The sequence below is a fragment of the Drosophila obscura genome, unplaced genomic scaffold, assembly GCF_018151105.1.
Source record: "Drosophila obscura isolate BZ-5 IFL unplaced genomic scaffold, ASM1815110v1 contig_73, whole genome shotgun sequence".
NCBI lineage: Eukaryota > Metazoa > Arthropoda > Insecta > Diptera > Drosophilidae > Drosophila > Drosophila obscura.
The window spans coordinates 4,452,159-4,472,039 of NW_024542865.1; the positions used below are offsets into that span (position 1 = coordinate 4,452,159).

At 42.5% G+C, this 19,881-nt stretch overlaps 2 protein-coding genes and 1 non-coding gene across 3 annotated transcripts in view; all 3 read left to right on the forward strand.

Moving 5' to 3' along the window:
• LOC111065297 (allatostatin-A receptor) overlaps positions 1 to 19,881 on the forward strand; it is a 114,440-nt gene that overhangs the window by 28,206 nt on the left and 66,353 nt on the right. The window lies entirely within an intron of this gene.
• Trnar-ucu lies at positions 10,925 to 10,997 on the forward strand. Its single transcript has one exon. It is a non-coding gene; the product is annotated as a tRNA-Arg (tRNA).
• On the forward strand, positions 14,700 to 15,384 carry LOC111065300. Its single transcript, XM_022353406.2, has 2 exons — positions 14,700 to 14,976; positions 15,046 to 15,384. Exons 1-2 carry the CDS (start codon positions 14,806 to 14,808, stop codon positions 15,361 to 15,363), a joined length of 489 nt encoding a protein of 162 aa, XP_022209098.2. The 5' UTR covers positions 14,700 to 14,805; the 3' UTR covers positions 15,364 to 15,384.

Genomic DNA, 19,881 nt, shown 5'->3' on the forward strand with positions numbered 1-19,881 from the left:
TTAACTTGCAGATCGATTATTTCAGTTATTTCTTTTTAATTTAGAGTGCAGTGATATGAATGTGGCGGCTACAAGCTAAGCAGAATTGCGAGCAGTATATATATATATTATATTTTCCTTTCCATTTTGTTTTATATTATTACATTTAAAACACTTTTTATACAGCCTTTTCTTTTTCGTAAATTCAAAATTAATTTGTGCAGTTTACACATTGGCTTCTCCGTTGTTGGCAGTGTAGTAGAAATAATAATTAAAATCTTGTCAGATTGTGGGAAAAAATGTCTAAAAAATGCAATGAAAGTGAAATTTTTGCATAAGTTGTTACACAAAGAGAAAGGCAGGGAAACCGTCAGGGGGCAAGCCTTAAAAATGATTCTAATTTATTTTAATTTAACCAAAATCGCATGCAGTTTAAGTACTCTTCCAGAAGCTACCCCGAATTAACGTACAGCCAATGATTTCTCATAGCCAGTAATTATATATTTTTATACATATTAGTTTGCAAAATAATTCGTTAATAAATCAACCATTTTTCCAAGGCTCTATGCAAAAGGGTATTCGAAGATTCGGTAAACGAAGCGACCGTTTTTCTTTTGGCTGTTGTTGCGTGTGCCACAAAGTCAAGCTCCCGTCTGCCTTTCTTGTTTCGCCTGCACTTGCACTTTCCGTTGCGTTTTTAGCTGCGTCGCAACAGGACTGCAGCCAGCAACATGCAACTTGGCTTAGCTACGACAAATTTATTGTTGTTCCAAATGTATTACCCGCCCAAGCAGCAGCCACCCCACCACCCAAAAACCACCGCTTCTGCTGCGAGTCGAAAATTGCCAGCACTTAAGTAAATTTATGAAAATATGCGTTGTGCCGAGCGTGTGGCAGGCAAAGTGTGCTGCAGTCTGCCGTCTGCAGTGCAGTAGCAAATGCAAATGCAGTTGGCCATGAAAGGCGCACAGGATCAGCCAAAAATGGCCGATTTAATAGCCAGATGCGTAGCAGTAGACGCCTCCCATGGCCCAGCAACGGAAGGAGGCAAGAACAAATGGAGCACACACTTTTAAAGCAATTTTCATAAAAATAAGAAGCAATTTTAATCGTAAATAAATCAGTTAAAAATATCCAAACGAGTCCTGAAGCAGCAGCTGCTGCTGCAGGAACAGTCAAAGCAGAGACTCAAAGGTCTCCATGGTAAATTCAATTAGGAGCAAGCCAGCACTGAAGTTGGCCTTGCTATTTAACAGCTGGCTAGATGGTGATCTCTCTTGGCCTGCTTCTACTTAAAGAGTCCTCAGTGGTGAGCCTTGGTTGCCAGTACCTGGCAACTAGCACTGTGTCATGGCCCCTCTTTAAATGTCTCTTGAACTTCTGGGCACATCGGATGAATCGTTTAAAACGCTCACAGTTTTTACTGGCCGTTTGACGTTAGTGGCCTCCATTTAGGCTGGAAAACGAAAACATTTTTGCTCACAAAACTGCACTTAAGCTGATGCCTGCTTGCATACTATTTTAATTAGCTGCTGTCGCTTAAGGAGACCAGAAAAGATGATGGTGATGATGATGGGAATGATGATGGGGGATGGGAATGGGGCTGCTAATGGGAATGGGGGGCTTGGTGCTGGCGACGATGACAGCAGCCGGTGTAAAGTGTCTGTCGCCCTGGCTGTGTGTCTGCGTGTCTGCCTGTCTCCTGTCTGGCCGACGCTCTCTTTCACTCACTCACTCTCCTTCTTTCACGCACTCAAGTCTGTTTAGCGTGTTGACTGCAAAAGCAGCTGCTGCTGCAGCAGCTGGTGTGATGTGCTGGGTGTAAAAGTTCAGCTGGACAAGTGATGCAGAGAGAGAGAGACACCCAGAGAAGAGACTGAACACACTCAACGAGTGACGAGTCGCGCTTAAAAGCATGCCATGCCATGGCTTTGATACCCAGCTACTCGGCAGAGTTGCTAGCTCTGGCCACCACCATGCAGAGCTGGGTAGAGCCGGGACATTTGTCTTTGCTTCTCTGAATGGAGGGCATGCCATGGTCGGTGCTTTCTGTATTAGCTTTTACCTTGCTTATTTCATTCTGCTGGGTTTTTTTTTTTTGCTTTTTTGCATGTCACTCAAGCAGGTTGACTGACTTGTGCCTGGTTTTGGTTCTGCAATGGCCCACCCGCGGCCCCACCCACCATGACCACGTGCCCTGCGTGTCCTGTGACCGAAAAACATTTCCCGTTAGCAAGCATGTATATTATCGTTAATTAAATTTATGAGCAAGCTGTGAGCGAAGCGACTGAACGGAACGAGGCGAGCACGGGAGTGTGAACGGAACTATTCCATTCCGAAGAGAAATTTCAACCGAATTTTATGCTGAAAATCGTAAGATTTTAATGCATAATTATAAGAACGTATTATTACTCTACGGATACTCTACGGATATCCATTATAGATGCATGGAAAATGCAGATAGCGTTGGCCTAACGATATTGCCATTGAGCTCGAATTTAATATCCAATTTACCCAATGATTGGATTGTATTTATAGACACAAAAATTACTACGAGTATGCAAATACTCCGAATTCTGTGTGCATGCTGAGTGGCATTTCTTACTCCATAATGCTGCTTGTTTGGTTCTGGGAAAAACTTGAAAGTAGCAGTACATAATTCCATATCAAATGGAAACGTCAACGGCAACTGCCATGTTTAGTTAGACATAGTCTGTTTTTTTTTCCGCTTTATCCTAATGAGTTTTTGCGTGGCAATTAATTTTCGCCTTGTGAAAAATAGCATCAAGAGGGAAATGTGAAAACCCACCCACTCCTGGGGGCAGAAAACAAAAAATACATAGTCATAGAGGGTGGTGGGGGGGTACAACAAAAGTGAAACAATTCATCATGGGGACGAATGGGACGCAGATGTAATCGCATTTTTTTTTTTAAGGTTGTGCCTAACATAATGCCTATTTATTATTATTATTATTATTATCATTATTATTATTCCAAAATGAAGTCGTCGTAGCTGATGATTATGATGATGGCAGGGGTCCCGAAAACTTTTCCTAATGGCTTTGGAGTGTTGTCTCCGCTTCGCTCCTTTTGGCTAATTCACAGTGAGCGGAATATAGGCTGGCAGGCTGGCAGCGGCGAGGAAATACTTTCACTTCAATATTTTACAACTAATTAGGGATAATTACCAGCCATTACCCAAAAGGATTCCCCACTCCTGCTTGGCATGGCGACAAGTTGAAAGTTCGGTTATTACACCACCACCCCCCACCACCCAGCCACCACTTCTTGCGGCTAGCCGCCACGACTTTAGTTGGCAACATCGTTATCTTTCGGCTAAGGCCACGTAATGAACACGAACCAGCAACAGTAACATTAGCCCTAATGAAGGAGCAAACGAGATGCCGTTGTCGCTGTCGCTGTCGCTAAAAGCTTTTGCCACAGACATCGAATCCTTTGTCACTTGATATGCCACAGACCAAACGGCCGGGTAATCCAATCGAGAGACTCGTCTGAAGATCCAAGAACTGGTGGAACCCACGATCAGCAGCACAATGATTGAGTTTCGCCAGCCGAGAAGATCTCAGTGGAATCCCTCGAAAAAGTCTTCAATAATTAATTTTAATTAATTTGTATTAGTTCTAATTTATTTTTGACCGAGCTTCGTTCTGCCGTTTCTGCTCATGACAAACGTCAGCTAGAAGCGGCGGCTCCTGCTCCTGCTGAATCTGTGGGTGTTGATGTGCCAGTCGCCTGTCTCTTCCATCCAATTGAGTTGTTTGTTTGAACTTTGAACGTGAACAATTTCCATTGTCATGTGTCAATGGCCTCCGTTCACGTTACCGAACACCACACTGGCACTGGCTCTGGCTCTGGCACTGGCACTGGCTCTGCCCACTTGCCGGCTTGACGTGCCCCCTGCTGGGGCAAACAGCCAAATCACTTGCAATTTGACTAGACGATGTCGCGACAATTTTTTTTGCTTTTTTTTCTCTTACTTAGTCTTTGCAATTCTGTTTTCTTTTTTTTTTCTTTTTGTTGGTAACAAATTTCAGATGCTGCGTGCGGGTCACTTGCTAGAAATTATTTTAAACTTTCTCTTTATGGTTTCTTTTTTTTTTGGCAGTTTCTATACAATGAACTCAAAGAGTACAATATGGTATATGGTACACTTGACTTTTCATGTAACAGAGGGAACATTTTTGAACATTTGAGAGTGTATAATAAGTGTGGGTGCCTTGCGCAAAAATGAAATATATTTCTCCATGCAAAGGAGTAATAAAATCCATACACAAAGTCTTGCCATAAAGTTTATTGACAGATTTATTTCTAAATTATTATGTTATTATTATATTTAATTTTATTTTACTCTCGTTGTCAGAGTTCTTGGCTGGTTTACGTGCCAAACTCCCTTTAGCAGGTATCCTTTAGTCGAGATATCGAGTGGCTTCAGCTCTGATGCTCGTGGATGATTCCCCGAACCGAAGCGACTCTTTGCCGACACCTGACAGTTTTCATATTTATTTATTTTTGTGTGAAAAATGGCAGCGCTCTGGGTCCTAGCAAACTGTGCGTGAAAGTGCCAAGGGCCACAGGAATGGAGCTGGGTTTGGGCTTGTGGGGGGAGGTGCTACGAACTGGGTACCGGTACCGGGGGAACCTGCTTAAGTTAAGCCAACTTTATCAACTTAATTCATACAAAAAATTTCATATTTTTCATAATTTTTGTTGTTGTTGCTGGTGCTTTGCTCTTTTTTTTCTGCTCATTTCTGTACTTTTTTTTTCTATTTGCTTTTACTTGGGTGTTTTCTTTGCTGTTTGCTGTTTCATATTTCATTTTTCATTCTCCATTTTTCCATTCGATCCCCACTCGTCGCGGTGCTCCACTTGATTCCATTATGGCCCGCGGAAAGTTTTTGTTAGCCGCCTGCCTGCCAGCCAGCCTGCCAGTTCTTTGGCTCGTTTTGTCCTTGCGGGGGGTGGGGGGGGGCAAAAATTGTATTTGAAACTTTTTGCAAAAGTGGCAAATGCTCTTTGTCAGTGCCCAGAAACCTCTGTCTCTCACCTAGGTCCAGAGTGGGGTCGGCCCTTGGCATAGGCACGTGCCATAAGCCATTTGTCAACAAGAAAAACTGATTGGATTCAATGACTAAGTGCGGTTATTTCCTCGCAACGCCTCTGCCTCAGCCGCAGTCTCTGTCTCTGTCTCAGCCTCAGCCTCAGCCTCCGTCCACGCCACTGCCCTAATTCTCTTTCTAGTTTTGTACTGTCTGCGGAAGGGAAGAAACGCTTAAAAGCAAAATGTAATCACACTTGGTTAACGTTGGCGTTGAGCCAATTTGCCTGTAAGTAGAGCAGTCGGCAGCAGCAGCAGCAGCAGGATAATGTAGAGCCGCTGAGCTGGCGGGCGAGAAGGCCTAGGTGAGTCGTGGCAAGAAAGCATCTCAATAATAATTGCATAGCCCCAAGAATTGTTTAGAGAAACTTTGCCAATTAATGTGGAAAATGCCTTTTCCTTTTGTAGATGTCTGCTTCGCTCTGCGCCTAGGGTCAAAAAACCGGATGGAACTCCATTTACGGCCAGGATGAGCCCACAGAGTAGTGCGAAGCTTAGCGAAGAGTCTGGCTCTCCTGCTCATTGTTGTTGGCCTCCTTCAGCTGAAGTCGTTCTCGTTTTGGCTGGCAAACATTGCCAAAAATAATTTGTTTGGATTTGCAGCTGTGCGAAAAGTTCATCATTTCGGTCTTTGTCTTTGTATTCCTTCCCTTCCAGCAAGCTTCTCACTTTAATTAGCTTTCTCTGCAGCTGAGTTTGAGGCAGGCACACGATACGAATCATCTCTGGCAAATGGCATGATAAATAGCTTTAATATTAAGTCTGCCGTTAGCCGATCCATTGGTCCATCAAAATCAAATAAAATAAAGTTTTAGTCCACTGCGAATCTAAAAAGATTTTGAATGGATTATTAATTAGTTATTATGAAAGAGTTTTGAGGGAACCGCTTCACGGCCTTGTACTGAATGGTAAGCTGTAGCCATTGTTTTGCTGCCTTGCCTTTGAGCGACTGTTCCAGGATTTTTGGTATTGAGTATTCCAAGCATTTGCATTTCCTCGAAATCAAAGAGCACACAAACGGGTGCTAGTGCTGGTGCGAGTACGAGTGGCCATGGATTGTATCGATTCATAATGCCATTTAATGAGACACTCAAGCTAACTTCCACTATGCCACACACACAGCCACACACATTAAGTAGCAGCATGCCCCCGACCCAGCTGTTGGGATCCCTTAGTAGGTGAGTCTTCACTTTGACTCCGTCTTTGGCAATAGTTGGCAGGATACTTGGCACCGGGTACTTGGCGTATACGTGATGTAACAGTGCTCAGGCCATGAATCTGTTATGGTAACCATATTTGAATTTGCTGCTAAGTGCGATTTGTGTTGCTTCAATGACACCCTTTCAGCGGGCATCATGATTTCAGCTCAAACTGTAGCCATGCTCGGCACAGATCTTTCCCAAAAAGGATCATAGACTGCCACATACTACATATACAGAAGTATTCCAATTTTCAGTTACCAACAAGCAAAAAATTCTTTAGTTTCATTCTCGAAAAGAGCAAACAATAAAAAAAGGTTGTATAGAGCGTAGAGGTTAGTGGCATTGCTCACGCACTTTACCGGTTGACGGTGAACAGTAAACAAGTAAAAAACATTTCCATTTAGCACACACACACACAGACATACTCGTACAAGGAAAACATACTCCGACAGAGAGGCAGAGAGAGAGAGAGACACTCACTGTACGTATTTGTATTTGTATTTGCCATGTTTTTAATCCACTTGAAGGCACTTAAGGCAGATCACTGCCAAGCGTAAATGTGCCAACTGTAGCAGCACTAGGACTGGGACTAGGACTAGGACCTGCCTGTACGGTGGCTGGCGGGGCCAAGCAAATTGTGCAAGCTGCCAACCGCCACACACTACCCACCACCCACCACCCACTACCTACTGCGTCCTGCGTCCTGAATGTGTAGCGTATGGGCATGAGAGTGAGTGCTATCAGCTTGTTCAAATTCATAATTCCGATAAAAAAACAAAACAAAACGAAACGAAACGAAGGAAGGAAAACTAGGAACAAGAAAGACAACTAAAGCGGGAAAAGCAGGGAAATACCCTAGAAGAGACTGAGACACGGTGCTCACTTCACCCATATGCCACGTGGATACCCTTTAGGTGGTGGGTGGGTGCGTGGGGGGTGGGAGCTATGAATATAAAACAATGTATCATTCGGAAGAGCAGTAATAACAACTAAACCAATGGCAAGTGGCAGCGACAGCGACAGCACTCGCCGACTGTCTCAGCCATGGGTCGTTGTTGTTACCAAGCGATGGAAGAGCACGGGAGTCGAGTGTGGCAACAGCATATAGGAACATTTGGACGGAACCTACCGGATATTGAGACGCGTAGTAGAGGAGAGTCGCGGGTTCAGTCACCGCCAGGAGGAACTCCCCGCGATCGTCCAAAAGCAACGACAGCTTCGCTATGAGATGTAAATTTTTGTTTGGGAATCTTAAAAAGTCTGATTGATCCGCTCATCCTTTATGAAGAGCGCAAACTTGTGTGCTTTTATGGGCCTGCTGGGACGTGGCACCGGCTCTGCTTGGTCCACGCCGAGCGAGTTGCATCCTTTGCATTCGCAATTCGCGTTTCTTCGCCTTCGCTTTGTGTGTTTCTGATTGACCAAATTGATGTCCTTGACGGAATGCAATTTGTAAAGTATCCAAAGCAATCGCATTGCAGTCTTCCGACTTGCACGGCATTCAGCAGCTGCAACTTTCTAGCATGCCATCAACTTCAACCCGTCCAGTCCATTGGTTTGGCTCCACTCAAGCCGTTTAACATTGCTCAAGCAGAAGACGCGCTGCAGACGGGGTGGGGTGGGGGGTGAAAGTGGCAATAAAACAATTTACACTTGAGGCACAGCAGGTTTTATTTGCTCTGTCTTCCTCTGTCCTCAGTCTTTCCTTCTTTCCTGCTCTCCTGCTTGCCTGCTGAAAAATCAAACAGGAATAAAAACAAAAACTCGGCTGTCAAGCTAATTTGTTACAACAAAGACCGAGGTGAGCCGTAACGGGGGTCCTCCCACTGTGCAGCACTCTTTCACACCTGAGCGAATGCATTGCCAGGTTGACTGCCTGCCTGGCCCGCGCGCTTTGGCGATTTGTTCGGTGGCAGTTTCGGGGCTGGTGGCGTCTGTGAGTCTGTTGTGGTTTCTACAACAGGCAACAAGGTGTTCCATCTGGTTGCGTGTGGCATGAGTGTGTGTGTGTGTGTGTGTGTGTGTGCTGTACGGGTACATATACTCGTACATACATTTAATGGCAGCTTGCTTCTGTGTCATTCGAGCAACTTTGTCCTCGCCTCGCCTTTCCTTGGCTTTTCCTTTTGCTACAGCCAAAACTTGTTTCATTTTCCACATACTTGGACGCATGTAACGGGCCAAAATGTATCTGTGTGTGTGTGTGTGTGTGTGTCGTATCTCGTTTCACGGCGCACGAAGCATGAAAAGCCCCTTGCCACCGTCACCGTCAGCGTCATCGTCACCGCCATCATCATCATCAATCGCGACCGCGCTTTCCCTTCATCTGTTACTAAATATGTAAGGGTACCAAAAAACACCGAAAATCCCACCCGCAAAAATAAATTTAGCTGTCAACAAAATTGTTGGCTTCAGTTTTGGTTTCTGTTTCAGTTTCTGTCTCCTTTTTTTTAGTGGATATCCATGTGTGTGTGTGTGTGGCCACACTAAAGTCTCGAAAAAGTCTTGCAAATATTTGTCTCGAAATATTGCGCATTTTATTATTGACAGGGCAATGACAGCAGGGCGATCAGGTGCCTGCCACGACACCAATTGGCACGTAGCTCAATCAACGGGTCTGCCCACAACCAAAACCAAAGCCAATCTCTGTTCAATTACCCACTCACCTTCGAACGTCAGCTCCCCTGTCAGCCGGACAGCTCTTCTTTGTTCTAGCACTTTAAGCAAATGAGTCACCAGCAATTATTATTTCTCTTCTTTTCTTTTCTTTTGTAATGTAATCCAATTCATTCTCCCTACGTATATTTATGATTCTGTTCTGGGGCTGCTCCCACAGTCTGCAAGATCTCCAGAAGTTATGGCTTGTACTGGCAGGTGTCCCATAACTATTATTAGTTTTCGTAGCCTGCAGATACTTTTTCCTCAATGCTTTTAAATAATATTATGGCGTGCTCATCCGGCGAGAAGATTTGTTGGCATCATACCCAATCTTTTTCAACTTACTCTCAATAATAAAATAGTAATAATTACCGAATAGTTTATGTTATATAATTTATTAAATATATTTCTTATAATCGTTCACTTTCTGGCGTAAATATCTGCCCCTTAAATCGCATCTGTAGCTGAGTTGAAAATGTTCAATAAATCGCGCAAACCTTTAGTTTTATTTTTTCATGCATAGCTAAGCGAAGTGTGACCAAAATCGTTTCAGTATACATATCAAAGAGAACACAAGAGCAAACACATCGGATCATCAAGGGGTACTTTGAGCTAGTTAGGTTTCATGAAATTGTTATTCATACCTTTAACAGTTTTATTGTTCGATTAAAAACATTTTTCAAAATGATTTAACTCTGCCCGAAAACTTTTACGTATGAAACCAAAAAAGTTGTTCAGCATTTTTTGGCTTTAATTTTAAATTATATTCACTTTTTTTTTTTTGTGTAATTTGATTCAATTAGTAGTCGTGTGTGTGTGTCTGGAGGGTGGGTTGGAGGGGTTCATGTGTATGGGTTGGGGTGTGAATGAATGCTTGTTAAACTTACATAAGCCCAACGGGCTTCAGATGTTGCAGCTTCCATTTTTCTCTTTTTCTTTTATTTTTTTCTCGCTCTCTCTCTCTCTCGTGCTTTTTCTGCAGCTTAAGCGGACCATTGCCATTGTAACATAACATGTGTGTAGGTCTGTGTGTGTGTGTGTGTGTGTGCGTATGTTTGCTAGTTAAAAGCTTTATGTGGATTATGTTTTTATGGCGCCTGGTCAGGAGTGAAAATCCTGGCGAACTATTTCAGGTCAGTTTTGTGCTGTAACCCTCACGTCCCTCTGGTATTGGCCAATATGCGTGTGCGTGCTAGTACCTTTCTGTGACTATCCTATCTCCAGTGCTATGCACTTGGGACACATGTCCCACTGTCCCACTGAATTAAAGACCAAATTCGTTTTGCTGATCCAACATTTTGATTACGCACCGATGAGAAGCCCCTTAATTTGACAACATTTCAAACTGCAGCTATCACTTGAAGGCATCTGCAATTAGGCACTTTGTTGGTGTTCATTTGCGGAGTTCGATTAGGTGAAGGGGGACCAAGCACAAGTATTCATTAGAAATGCAAACAGTTTTGTTCGCAGTTGACAGTTTTTGTTATGTACCCATTGTACATACATATGTACATATGTATGTGTATAATTCACATACAAAACGAAGTAATCAAAGTTTTTGGCCACAGTTTCTTTTGAGAATGCAGATGCAGATAAACAAAAAAAAAGGAAAAAAAAACAAACAATATTGTGGACGGGGACGCACTTGGGGAATACGTTTCCTTAAATAAACAAAACTTGGATCAAGCGTTGACTCTCTTTATTGAAACCTAAGCCCCACCCTTAATTGCTGAGTCATTGTTGAATAGAGAGAGAGAGAGAGAGGAGAGAGAGAGAGGGAGAGAGAGAGAGTTATGCACAAGACAGAGAGCCTTCTCTATAAACAATTTTGCAGATTTGTTTATGCTATAGTAATCCGATATTGCGTGGTACACATACATATGTACAAATGTACATGTACATGTGTGTATGTATATATGTGTGGGTATCCTTTTGCTTATATCGGAGCTTCGATTATTATCGTATGTAAGCCCTAGTGGCCTAATGGAGAAGGCACCGGATTTCTAATCCGGGGATTGCGGGTTCGAGTCCCGCCTGGGGTTTATGGGTGCATTTTTTTGTATCCATTTTTTGTTCTCATGACTTTAACTCCCAAACTCTTTAATATATTCTTCAGAATTTAATTTATTTTGGTCATGAATTGAAGGGTTTGTTTTAGCGAAATATTTGAAGCTAAGTTCAAAGCTTAGATATGCAGAGATGGCGACATCCAGAGCAGTGCATCGTTGTGTGGGTGCATCTTCCGTTGAATGTGCTGATGGTGGTGGGTTTTGCATCGCTCAAAGAGCTCAAAGAGAGTGGCACTGAGACTGAGAGCAATCTGCAGCTCAGCTAGGGACTTGCCTACTCTTGTAACCCGCTTAACACTTGCCATTTGGGTTCAGTATTCGGTATAGTTTTGAGTCCTTACTTTACTACCCTTTAAACATTGTCTTCATGTAGTTTAACGTGGACTGTAAAATATTTATGCACATCAATTTACGTTCTCGTCGCTCTTCTCTGTTGGCTTTATGTCAAAGAGTCAGCCAATAACATTTTCGCAGCTACACAAAAACTCCATCAGAAATCTTGTCTAACTAACCTTTTCAATGTTATTTTGGGTCAAAAGAAAAAATAGAAACTGACACTTTGCCCTCATTTACACACTCTCTTCGCTCTTCAATGTCCAAAGTTGGTTTCAGAAAACTTTGGCTTGACAACTGCTGATGCTGCTGCTGCTGCTGATGCTGCTGTTGCTGATGCTGCTGTTGCTGCTGTTTTTTATACATTTTACACATTCAGATTTGAATCGTCCCTCCATGGAGCTCCACCAAATAAACGTATTTTTATGCACTGACAGTCATCCATTCCCATTGCCCCACAACAAGTTTGTGAACTTGCAACTTTTTGCGTGGATAAACCAAAAGTTTTTTTCCTCCATTCTGCATTTTGTACAAGAATAATGTTTGGTTTTTATACGCTTGTAAACAGGGTATACGAGAATTGGTCATATGATGCTTAAAGCACCGAGGGAAGTAACTGCAAAGCACCATGGATCAGGACCAAAATCAGGTTAGCTAACTGCTGTATCAGAAGGCCATCTCTGCTTTTGTCGAAGCTCTTAGTTTTGGGATCATCTGGGCTAAAAGTTCGGTGGTTGAATTACAAGGCTAACGAGTGTCTTTCATTTATTTCTGCTTAATTAGATTTCACATTTTGGAGAGCAACAATACTTTTACCCTTCCAAATCGAACTGATAATTGGGTTTATAAATCATGGGGTACCACGCGGCGTATACGCAATGTGTGAATGGAAGTTAAACGAAACCGGAAACTGATCCCAAATGGCAAGAGTAAAGCGGGGGCTACAAATTGATGGGGTGGCACTGGGGTGAAGTATTAAGAATAACCGAATCTGGAGTTGGCCGCATCGCAATCTGTTTTCGTTGCTATAACAACATGGGGTGCGGGTACTGTGGTTGAGGTATGGCCAAAAAGTACAACTACTACAAGTGGATTATGTGCTGTATGTTACTATAATTTCTATATGCATCCGATCAGCAATGGCACTGGTCTACCAAAATCCATATTAAAGCTTAATCTTGGAGGATACATTGCAATCGATGCAACATTTGTGTTGCTTTTACGCTGATATTTTTGTATAATTTCGTACCAATGTGCCAACCCCCCGGTCTAATGAGTCCAAAGTGCAGTCTCTGCTCACACTGTTGGCCCTGTTCTTTTGGCCATCGCCATCGCTAGCGCTATCGGCATCGCCTGCTGTGAAGGCTTCTCATGGCTTTCCCTTACCCGTGTTCGTTTTTCCGGGTATTTTCGGTGGCTTTTGGCTTTTGCCGCCCTTCGGCAGCAGCGAGGGGTACGGTTGATGGGTGGGGTGGTTTGCTGAGCTGCTTATGGCTGGGCGCGGAGGGGGTGTCTCTGTGTGTGTGTGTAGCAGAAAGGGGTCATAATTCATTTCCACATAATTTGACTTGCACACGCGCAACGATGGCAGAGAATGAATGACTGAATGACTGCCATGGCAGATGGGGCATTAAGTGAGCAGAATGAGGAGCTGATAAGGCAAAGAGATGTGGGAGAAAGAGAGAGAGAGAGAGAGAGAGCCACCTGCCTCGAAGCCTTGCCACAGACAGCTGTCACTTAAATTCACTTGGCTGCTGAACACTGCGTCGAAGGGGCATGCTGCAGATCCATATTCGTGGAGCAGGTCCCCGAAGGTGCGCCCCAAAGCGGCAGCCAAAAGGTGCCTGCAAATTGTTAAAAGCTTTTCGCCTTCAATGAATGTTTGCTTGCTTTTCTCTTTATATTCTTTTTTATTGTTTTTACGTCAGTTTTTTGTTTGCGTAACTTGCGGCGCTGCCTTTCAAGTAAGGCAAAAGTGGCATCAACTATTTACAGCATAATGAAAATATATCAAATCAGTGAAATTCAATTGAAAAATGTAATGGCATCGTTCTTGTCTGCGTGCCGACACCAGCCTTGTATACCCTTTTTCTTAGTTGCGTTTTTTTTTTCAATTCTTAAGACAAGATATCGTTCTGACCATTGAGGTGCTTTGTTTCAGTAGAAATCTGAAAAAAAAAAGTCTAACTGATCATGAAACTAGACACTTTGTGATCAAAGCTGGGTTGGCACATACTGTCCGGTCATTTGATCCCATGTTGCCATGCAAATTTTCCAATTAACTGCTGCGCGTGCTCTCATAGAAGAAACGAAGATATTTAAATGAAAGCACTGAGCAGTCAGAGGGTGCAAGCCGATAAGGAGGAAGACAGTAGCAGTTGCAGTTGCAGTGACGTAGATGGCCATCATTGAAACTGTCAAGGGACAAAGTGACTGAACAATTGACACACTCTCGTCTCGTGTCTCGCTCTGCATTGTCCCCAGTCCACAGTTCCTAGTTCCTTGGTCTTGCAGTCTCGATTCATTCAATAAAATGTACGACTTGATGAGACACACAAGCACACAGACCCACAGACACAGAAAGGGGGGAAGAGATGGTGAGAACGAGAGCTATGGCTGGGGTAAGAAAAAGAGTAAAGGAGATGGAGAGAGGCATTAAATATTTTGCAACTTTGCCCTTCCTTGATGATGGCCACACAAAACTTCAATGCACAAAAGCTATGAAAAAAATATGTGACCAGAGAACATTAAATTTATATGCATTTGCATCGCTACTCGGTACTCGGTACTTTTATTTGCATGCCACCTCCGCCCACTCAGCCCATGGGGCATGTCGCTGACGTGACACTGCATTAAGGATAATGTTGATCATCAATTTTTTCGGGCACCTGAATAATGAGCCACTGAGTCGAGCGACTGATGGCATTGTTGCATGCCTGCCGTTGGCTGCAAAAACTGGAAATTTGTGTACGAAATAATATAATGGAACGAATTTCGAATGGGTGGCACGGTAGTCTCAAGATAACACGATTTTGTACATGCCACAAATGGGCATATTGCATATTTTTAGAGTATTCTTCTGTGTGTGCAGAGACACATTAAAATTGAATTGAATTGAAAAGTTTCTCGATCATTAACACACTTGTGGATTTGTGCTAGTAAATTGTGGGAAATATCAGTGGAAGCTGGAACAAATTAATCATACAGCAAAATGTACTTTGACTTTACAGAGGGAATCATTTACGATAATAAGTTTATCTCTGGATACACCTCCCTCACACGTTCAACAATAAGAAAGTATGCCCTTTCTATTCGAGTCGTTGTGTCACTACCTGTTCACTTATTCACTTATTCAGTTTCAAATACGTAGTAGGTACCTAAAGTATTAGAATCAACATCCAAATTTACGGAAAAAGTTTTGATTTAATTCCGATATTATTTTGTGAGGATGTCCGTCGCCGGTAATTATGATTCAGTCCACTACAGCGCCCACTTCAACTTCATACAGGACTTTCGGGAAACCTTCGCCAATGATGGCCTGTGTGCAATGGAGTTGATTAATAATGCCGCCGATGCCTGGCAGGGGTTAACACGCATAGAAAAGAACAAGTTCGAGAGGGTAAGACGCATTAAGCAGTTCATTTTGTTGGGTCCTAAATGGGCTTATCCCGTGTCTTCCTTCCCATAGAAACAATACCTGGCGGCTCGCAAAGATGAATTGAATCGTGTGAAGAACGGAGAGTCCATGTCTGTGCTGTGGGAGCAGCAGAAAAAAGAATTCCGCGAGTTGGCACTACGCGGACAGTCCAATTACAGGGTGAAGTACGGGGAGGTCAAGTTTCGATGGGGAAATAACAATTTTGAGGGAGACGGGGACCAGTTCAATGGTGACGGGGACCAGTTCAAGGGGGACGATTCCTCGTTGTTCAAAAATAAATCCTGTCTATGCAGCATCTTGGGCATGTTCCTGGGCAAGTGTCGTTCAAAGCAACATGCCCCGAAATAATAATAATTATTTTAAATTAAATAATTTGTTGTCAATTTTTCTTTTTTTTTTTGGTGGTGCTGAGCTCTGACTGGAAAGTAAAGTTATCTTTGAGAATGAATATACATACATACATATGTACATATATTGGAAAATTAATAATGATCTGCAAAATTCCTGGCATATGTAATATTTTCTTTCATTTTGAATATTACGTTAAAGTCAATTCGAATTTCAAGTGGCCAGAGAAATATTCCTGTCATGAGAAACTTTTTTTTTCCAGCAACTGCTTATAATAATAATCTTTTTGGCACGCATCAAGCTGCAGCCTTTTTTCACAGGCCCATCGATCAAGGACCCAATCGTTCCATCAGTCAGTCTGTGTGTTCGTCTCCAGTCAACTCGGTGGACGAAACTTTTTTGGCTTTTGTTCGGAACATTTGTCAAAATTTGCCCTAAATATGGCTGCAATTGTATAACTGCCGCTGACAGCGGTTAAGGCGGAGAGCATTTACCCATGATTGAGTTCAGTTGGGGGAGAAAATACACAAGACATTTATTCGGGGCGGAATTTGGAAATACACTTGTAGCAGTGTGATATCACATGAGTCTGGAAACAAAATTTGGTTGCCCTAGCTTTAATAGTTTCTGAGAACAAGGCGACAAACAAGACGGACGGACGGACAGACATAGACCCGGCTATTGATGCTGATCAAGAATATATACATTCTTTATGGGGTCAGAAACGTTTCCTTCTCTTTGTTACACATACACTTTTACCACAAACCTAATATACCCCTTTAATTTTCGAGTACGGGGTAGCAAAAAATGGCGGCAGTGTAAATGGAAAATGGTCTGGTCCGAAAGTCTGACGCTGCACGCGCGAGCGAGAGAGAATGCTGATGTGCTCTGCTGGCAGCTATATATCGCTCTCATTCTAACATATACAAATTAATGCTGTACCGACCTGTTCAGGGCCGGCCCATCAATCTGGGCCCCTCCTTTTTTCACGCCAGTTCCCTTCTTTTTTCATTTAATATAAACAAAATAATAAATTTTATGTTTGTTTGATTATTTTATTTTTTATTTTTCTCAGGGGCTGTTATATTTTGTATTCATTATTTGGAGTTTGGTTTTTTTAACAAATGTTTCTGTCGGCCCTAGGTGGGGCCCTAGGCAACTGCTAGTCCGGCCCTGGACCTATTTCTGTCGTCAGACTTCATATTCTGTTGCTGTGTTCTGTCGCTCGACTCGTCGCGGGCCGAGGCATTGCCGAAGACGAACGCACAGGCAAAGGCTAGCCTAAAAGAGAATTTCAGAAATGGCTCCGCGCGCTCGTACCGAGAAACGACAAACGAAAATTGCAACATCTTGGTATTCTTTGATATTATACATATGTACATATACATATATTTCTGTATATCTACCCTCGGCTAGCTCGGTCCGCTCCCATCTATGTATATCTCTTTTTTTCGTGTTGCTATCAACATACATATGAACGACGCGACGTCAGTGCTGTCAAAATTGTATTATAGTATAAATAAAAAACTAAAAAATCAGAAATAAAAAAAGCTTTTTTTCCGACATACCTCAAATACCTAACTACCTCAAATAAGCTAAAATGGCAGCACTGATGTATATTTAAGGGGTGGGTTTACTCTTTAAGAGTGAGAGAGATACATACATCGGATGTCTCTGTGTGTGTGTCTTTATGTGTGTTTGCTCCTGCTTATAATGCTATAATAATATAATAATACTTTTTATTTATGCAAATATACTCTAATTCTTTTTGCATGATCATTTAATATTATTTATTAAAAATGTATGTTACGACCAATGAGAGAGAGAACGAGAGCGTATATATACTATATAAATACATAGAACAAATATAAATGGTCCCTGTCACGTGAGAAATGTAGTGAATACAAAAACAGAATCGATATGTATCTAATATATATGTTTAACATATTTACATATATTTATAACAAATAAATCATCGTGACGCACACGTGTTCCTTTAGCAAAAAATCGGCACGAAAAACAGTTTATTAGCGCAAGAAACTGACGATCAGATTGCGTCCAGAGTACCCCAAAAACAATCCAAACTACGATACAATACGCATCAAAATCACTAGCCATGTGCGTTCACCAGAACTATCGTAGGAAATCCATCGATGTGCGCCGATCGAGTTGTCCTGTTGAATGCGCCAAACATGTGATTATGGCTCTAAAACACAAACACATCCATAGCTGTAAAATTAACTTAAAAATCATATAAAGTCCACATTCGATGAATCGGTTATAAATAACCCATAGATTAAATATAATAAAATCATTAAGAAAAATAAAACAATAATATTTTGTATTGGAAATATTCATTTTCGTGCCGGGTTGGGTCGTGCCGTACCTGCCATCCCTAGAAGACATGCCCATCCCTAGTACATATGCACATGGGCGTTGCTTCCCATACCATCGCATTCACATACATGTTATGTGTTGTCTGGCGGCGCAGCTGCGAGCTGCTTTTCGTATAAAAGGGCCGACGCAAGCGGGCCTGGGCGTCATTATTTTAAGTTGCTCACCCAGGTCGGACCATTTTCTCCACCTCATACTCATTAATATTTTTCTTAAACTAACTTGAATATGTTTGGTATTCTACCAACTAAGTAGACTTTTTTTATTTTATATTTGATAAATCAAAGTCGCCCAGAGCAATTAAGATATTCGGGTTTGGTGAAGTTCTCCCAATCTCCCAAGTTTTTCCACCAATACCAATTCCTATTTTTACACCCGAACAGGGGCCGTTTCAGCCGTGCAGTAGGCTGATTTGCTTTGGAAATGTCAGTTATCCGACATATGACAGAATTCTCGATTTTTCTTTGGCTATCTTTGCCTGGGGCATTTCTTTGTTTTCCTCTCCATCTCTATGGTGACTGGCGAAGACCGATCGTCGCCTGGTCCACACGAACCATGCGGTAGTTGGATGACTTATTTTGCGATATACGACCAGCTGGTAGAGAGAGGAGCAGTTCCCAAAAACAAATTAAATAACCATTTCTGGTCAAGCGGGAATTCTGTGCAATTCCGTTTCTGACGTATTAATGGCTTTGGGAACTCTCCATCGTTTGTTAGTTCGTTATCATAGATGGTGTGGTCTCTGGGAACAAAGCTGAAACTGCAGCTGATTTTTTGTTGTGTTTGTGGAAGGAGCTTCTTCATAGCCTCCTTGCATCGTGAAAATATCGAACGTATCTCCCTCTTCCATCTCGAGGGATGTGGGGGTATCCGTAGGTCTGATGCGTGTCCCTTCGAATTGGCCGTTTCAGCCGTGCAGTCCGTTTCTGACGAGGGCTTGATAATTCGCCATCATTAGACAATTCGCCTTCATAAATAGGTATGGGTCCGTCATTCAGACCAAGCTGGGGCTTAAACTGGAGGTGAAGTTGCAGAATTTTTGCCTCATTTATAGCAAATATTTCCATGAGGAAAGTTTCGGGTTCTTTTAAACACCGGATTTTATTTCTTTTTGATATGTGCTAGTACCCTTTTAACGCACACATGAAGTAAACAAAAATCTCACTTTTTATATTTTAATACATTTTGCTTAAAACCATTTTGCTTAAATAATTTAAGTTTTTTTATTTTATTGTGGCTTGGACGTACGCAATAGCTGTGAAATGAGCGCACCCATTTACTGCATGCCTGCAAATTGCCGGCGATCCGAAACTTCCAGCAGAAGGGATCCCAGCCTTTCTAAACTAAACAAAGTACATTGGGTTTTTTGAACACCGGATTTTCTTTCTTTTATATTCGATAATGGATAGCCTCTTCATCGCCTCTCTGTATCGTGAATATATCATATCCACCATCCATATCACCCTCTTCCATCTCGAGGGATGTTGGGGGTATCCGTAGGTCTGATGCGTGTTCCTTCGAATTGGCCGTTTCAGCCGTGCAGTCCGTTTCTGATCCCAGCCTTTCTAAACTAAACAAAGTACATTGGGTTTTTTGAACACCGGATTTTCTTTCTTTTATATTCGATAATGGATAGCCTCTTCATCGCCTCTCTGTATCGTGAATATATCATATCCACCATCCATATCACCCTCTTCCATCTCGAGGGATGTTGGGGGTATCCGTAGGTCTGATGCGTGTTCCTTCGAATTGCCCGTTTCAGCCGTGCAGTCCGTTTCTGACGCCGCATAGCTGGCCCCCTCCCGCCAAACCACAGAAGGGATCCCAGCCTTTCTAAACTAAACAAAGTACATTGGGTTTTTTGAACACCGGATTTTCTTTCTTTTATATTCGATAATGGATAGCCTCTTCATCGCCTCTCTGTATCGTGAATATATCATATCCACCATCCATATCACCCTCTTCCATCTCGAGGGATGTTGGGGGTATCCGTAGGTCTGATGCGTGTTCCTTCGAATTGGCCGTTTCAGCCGTGCAGTCCGTTTCTGATCCCAGCCTTTCTAAACTAAACAAAGTACATTGGGTTTTTTGAGCACCGGATTTTCTTTCTTTTATATTCGATAA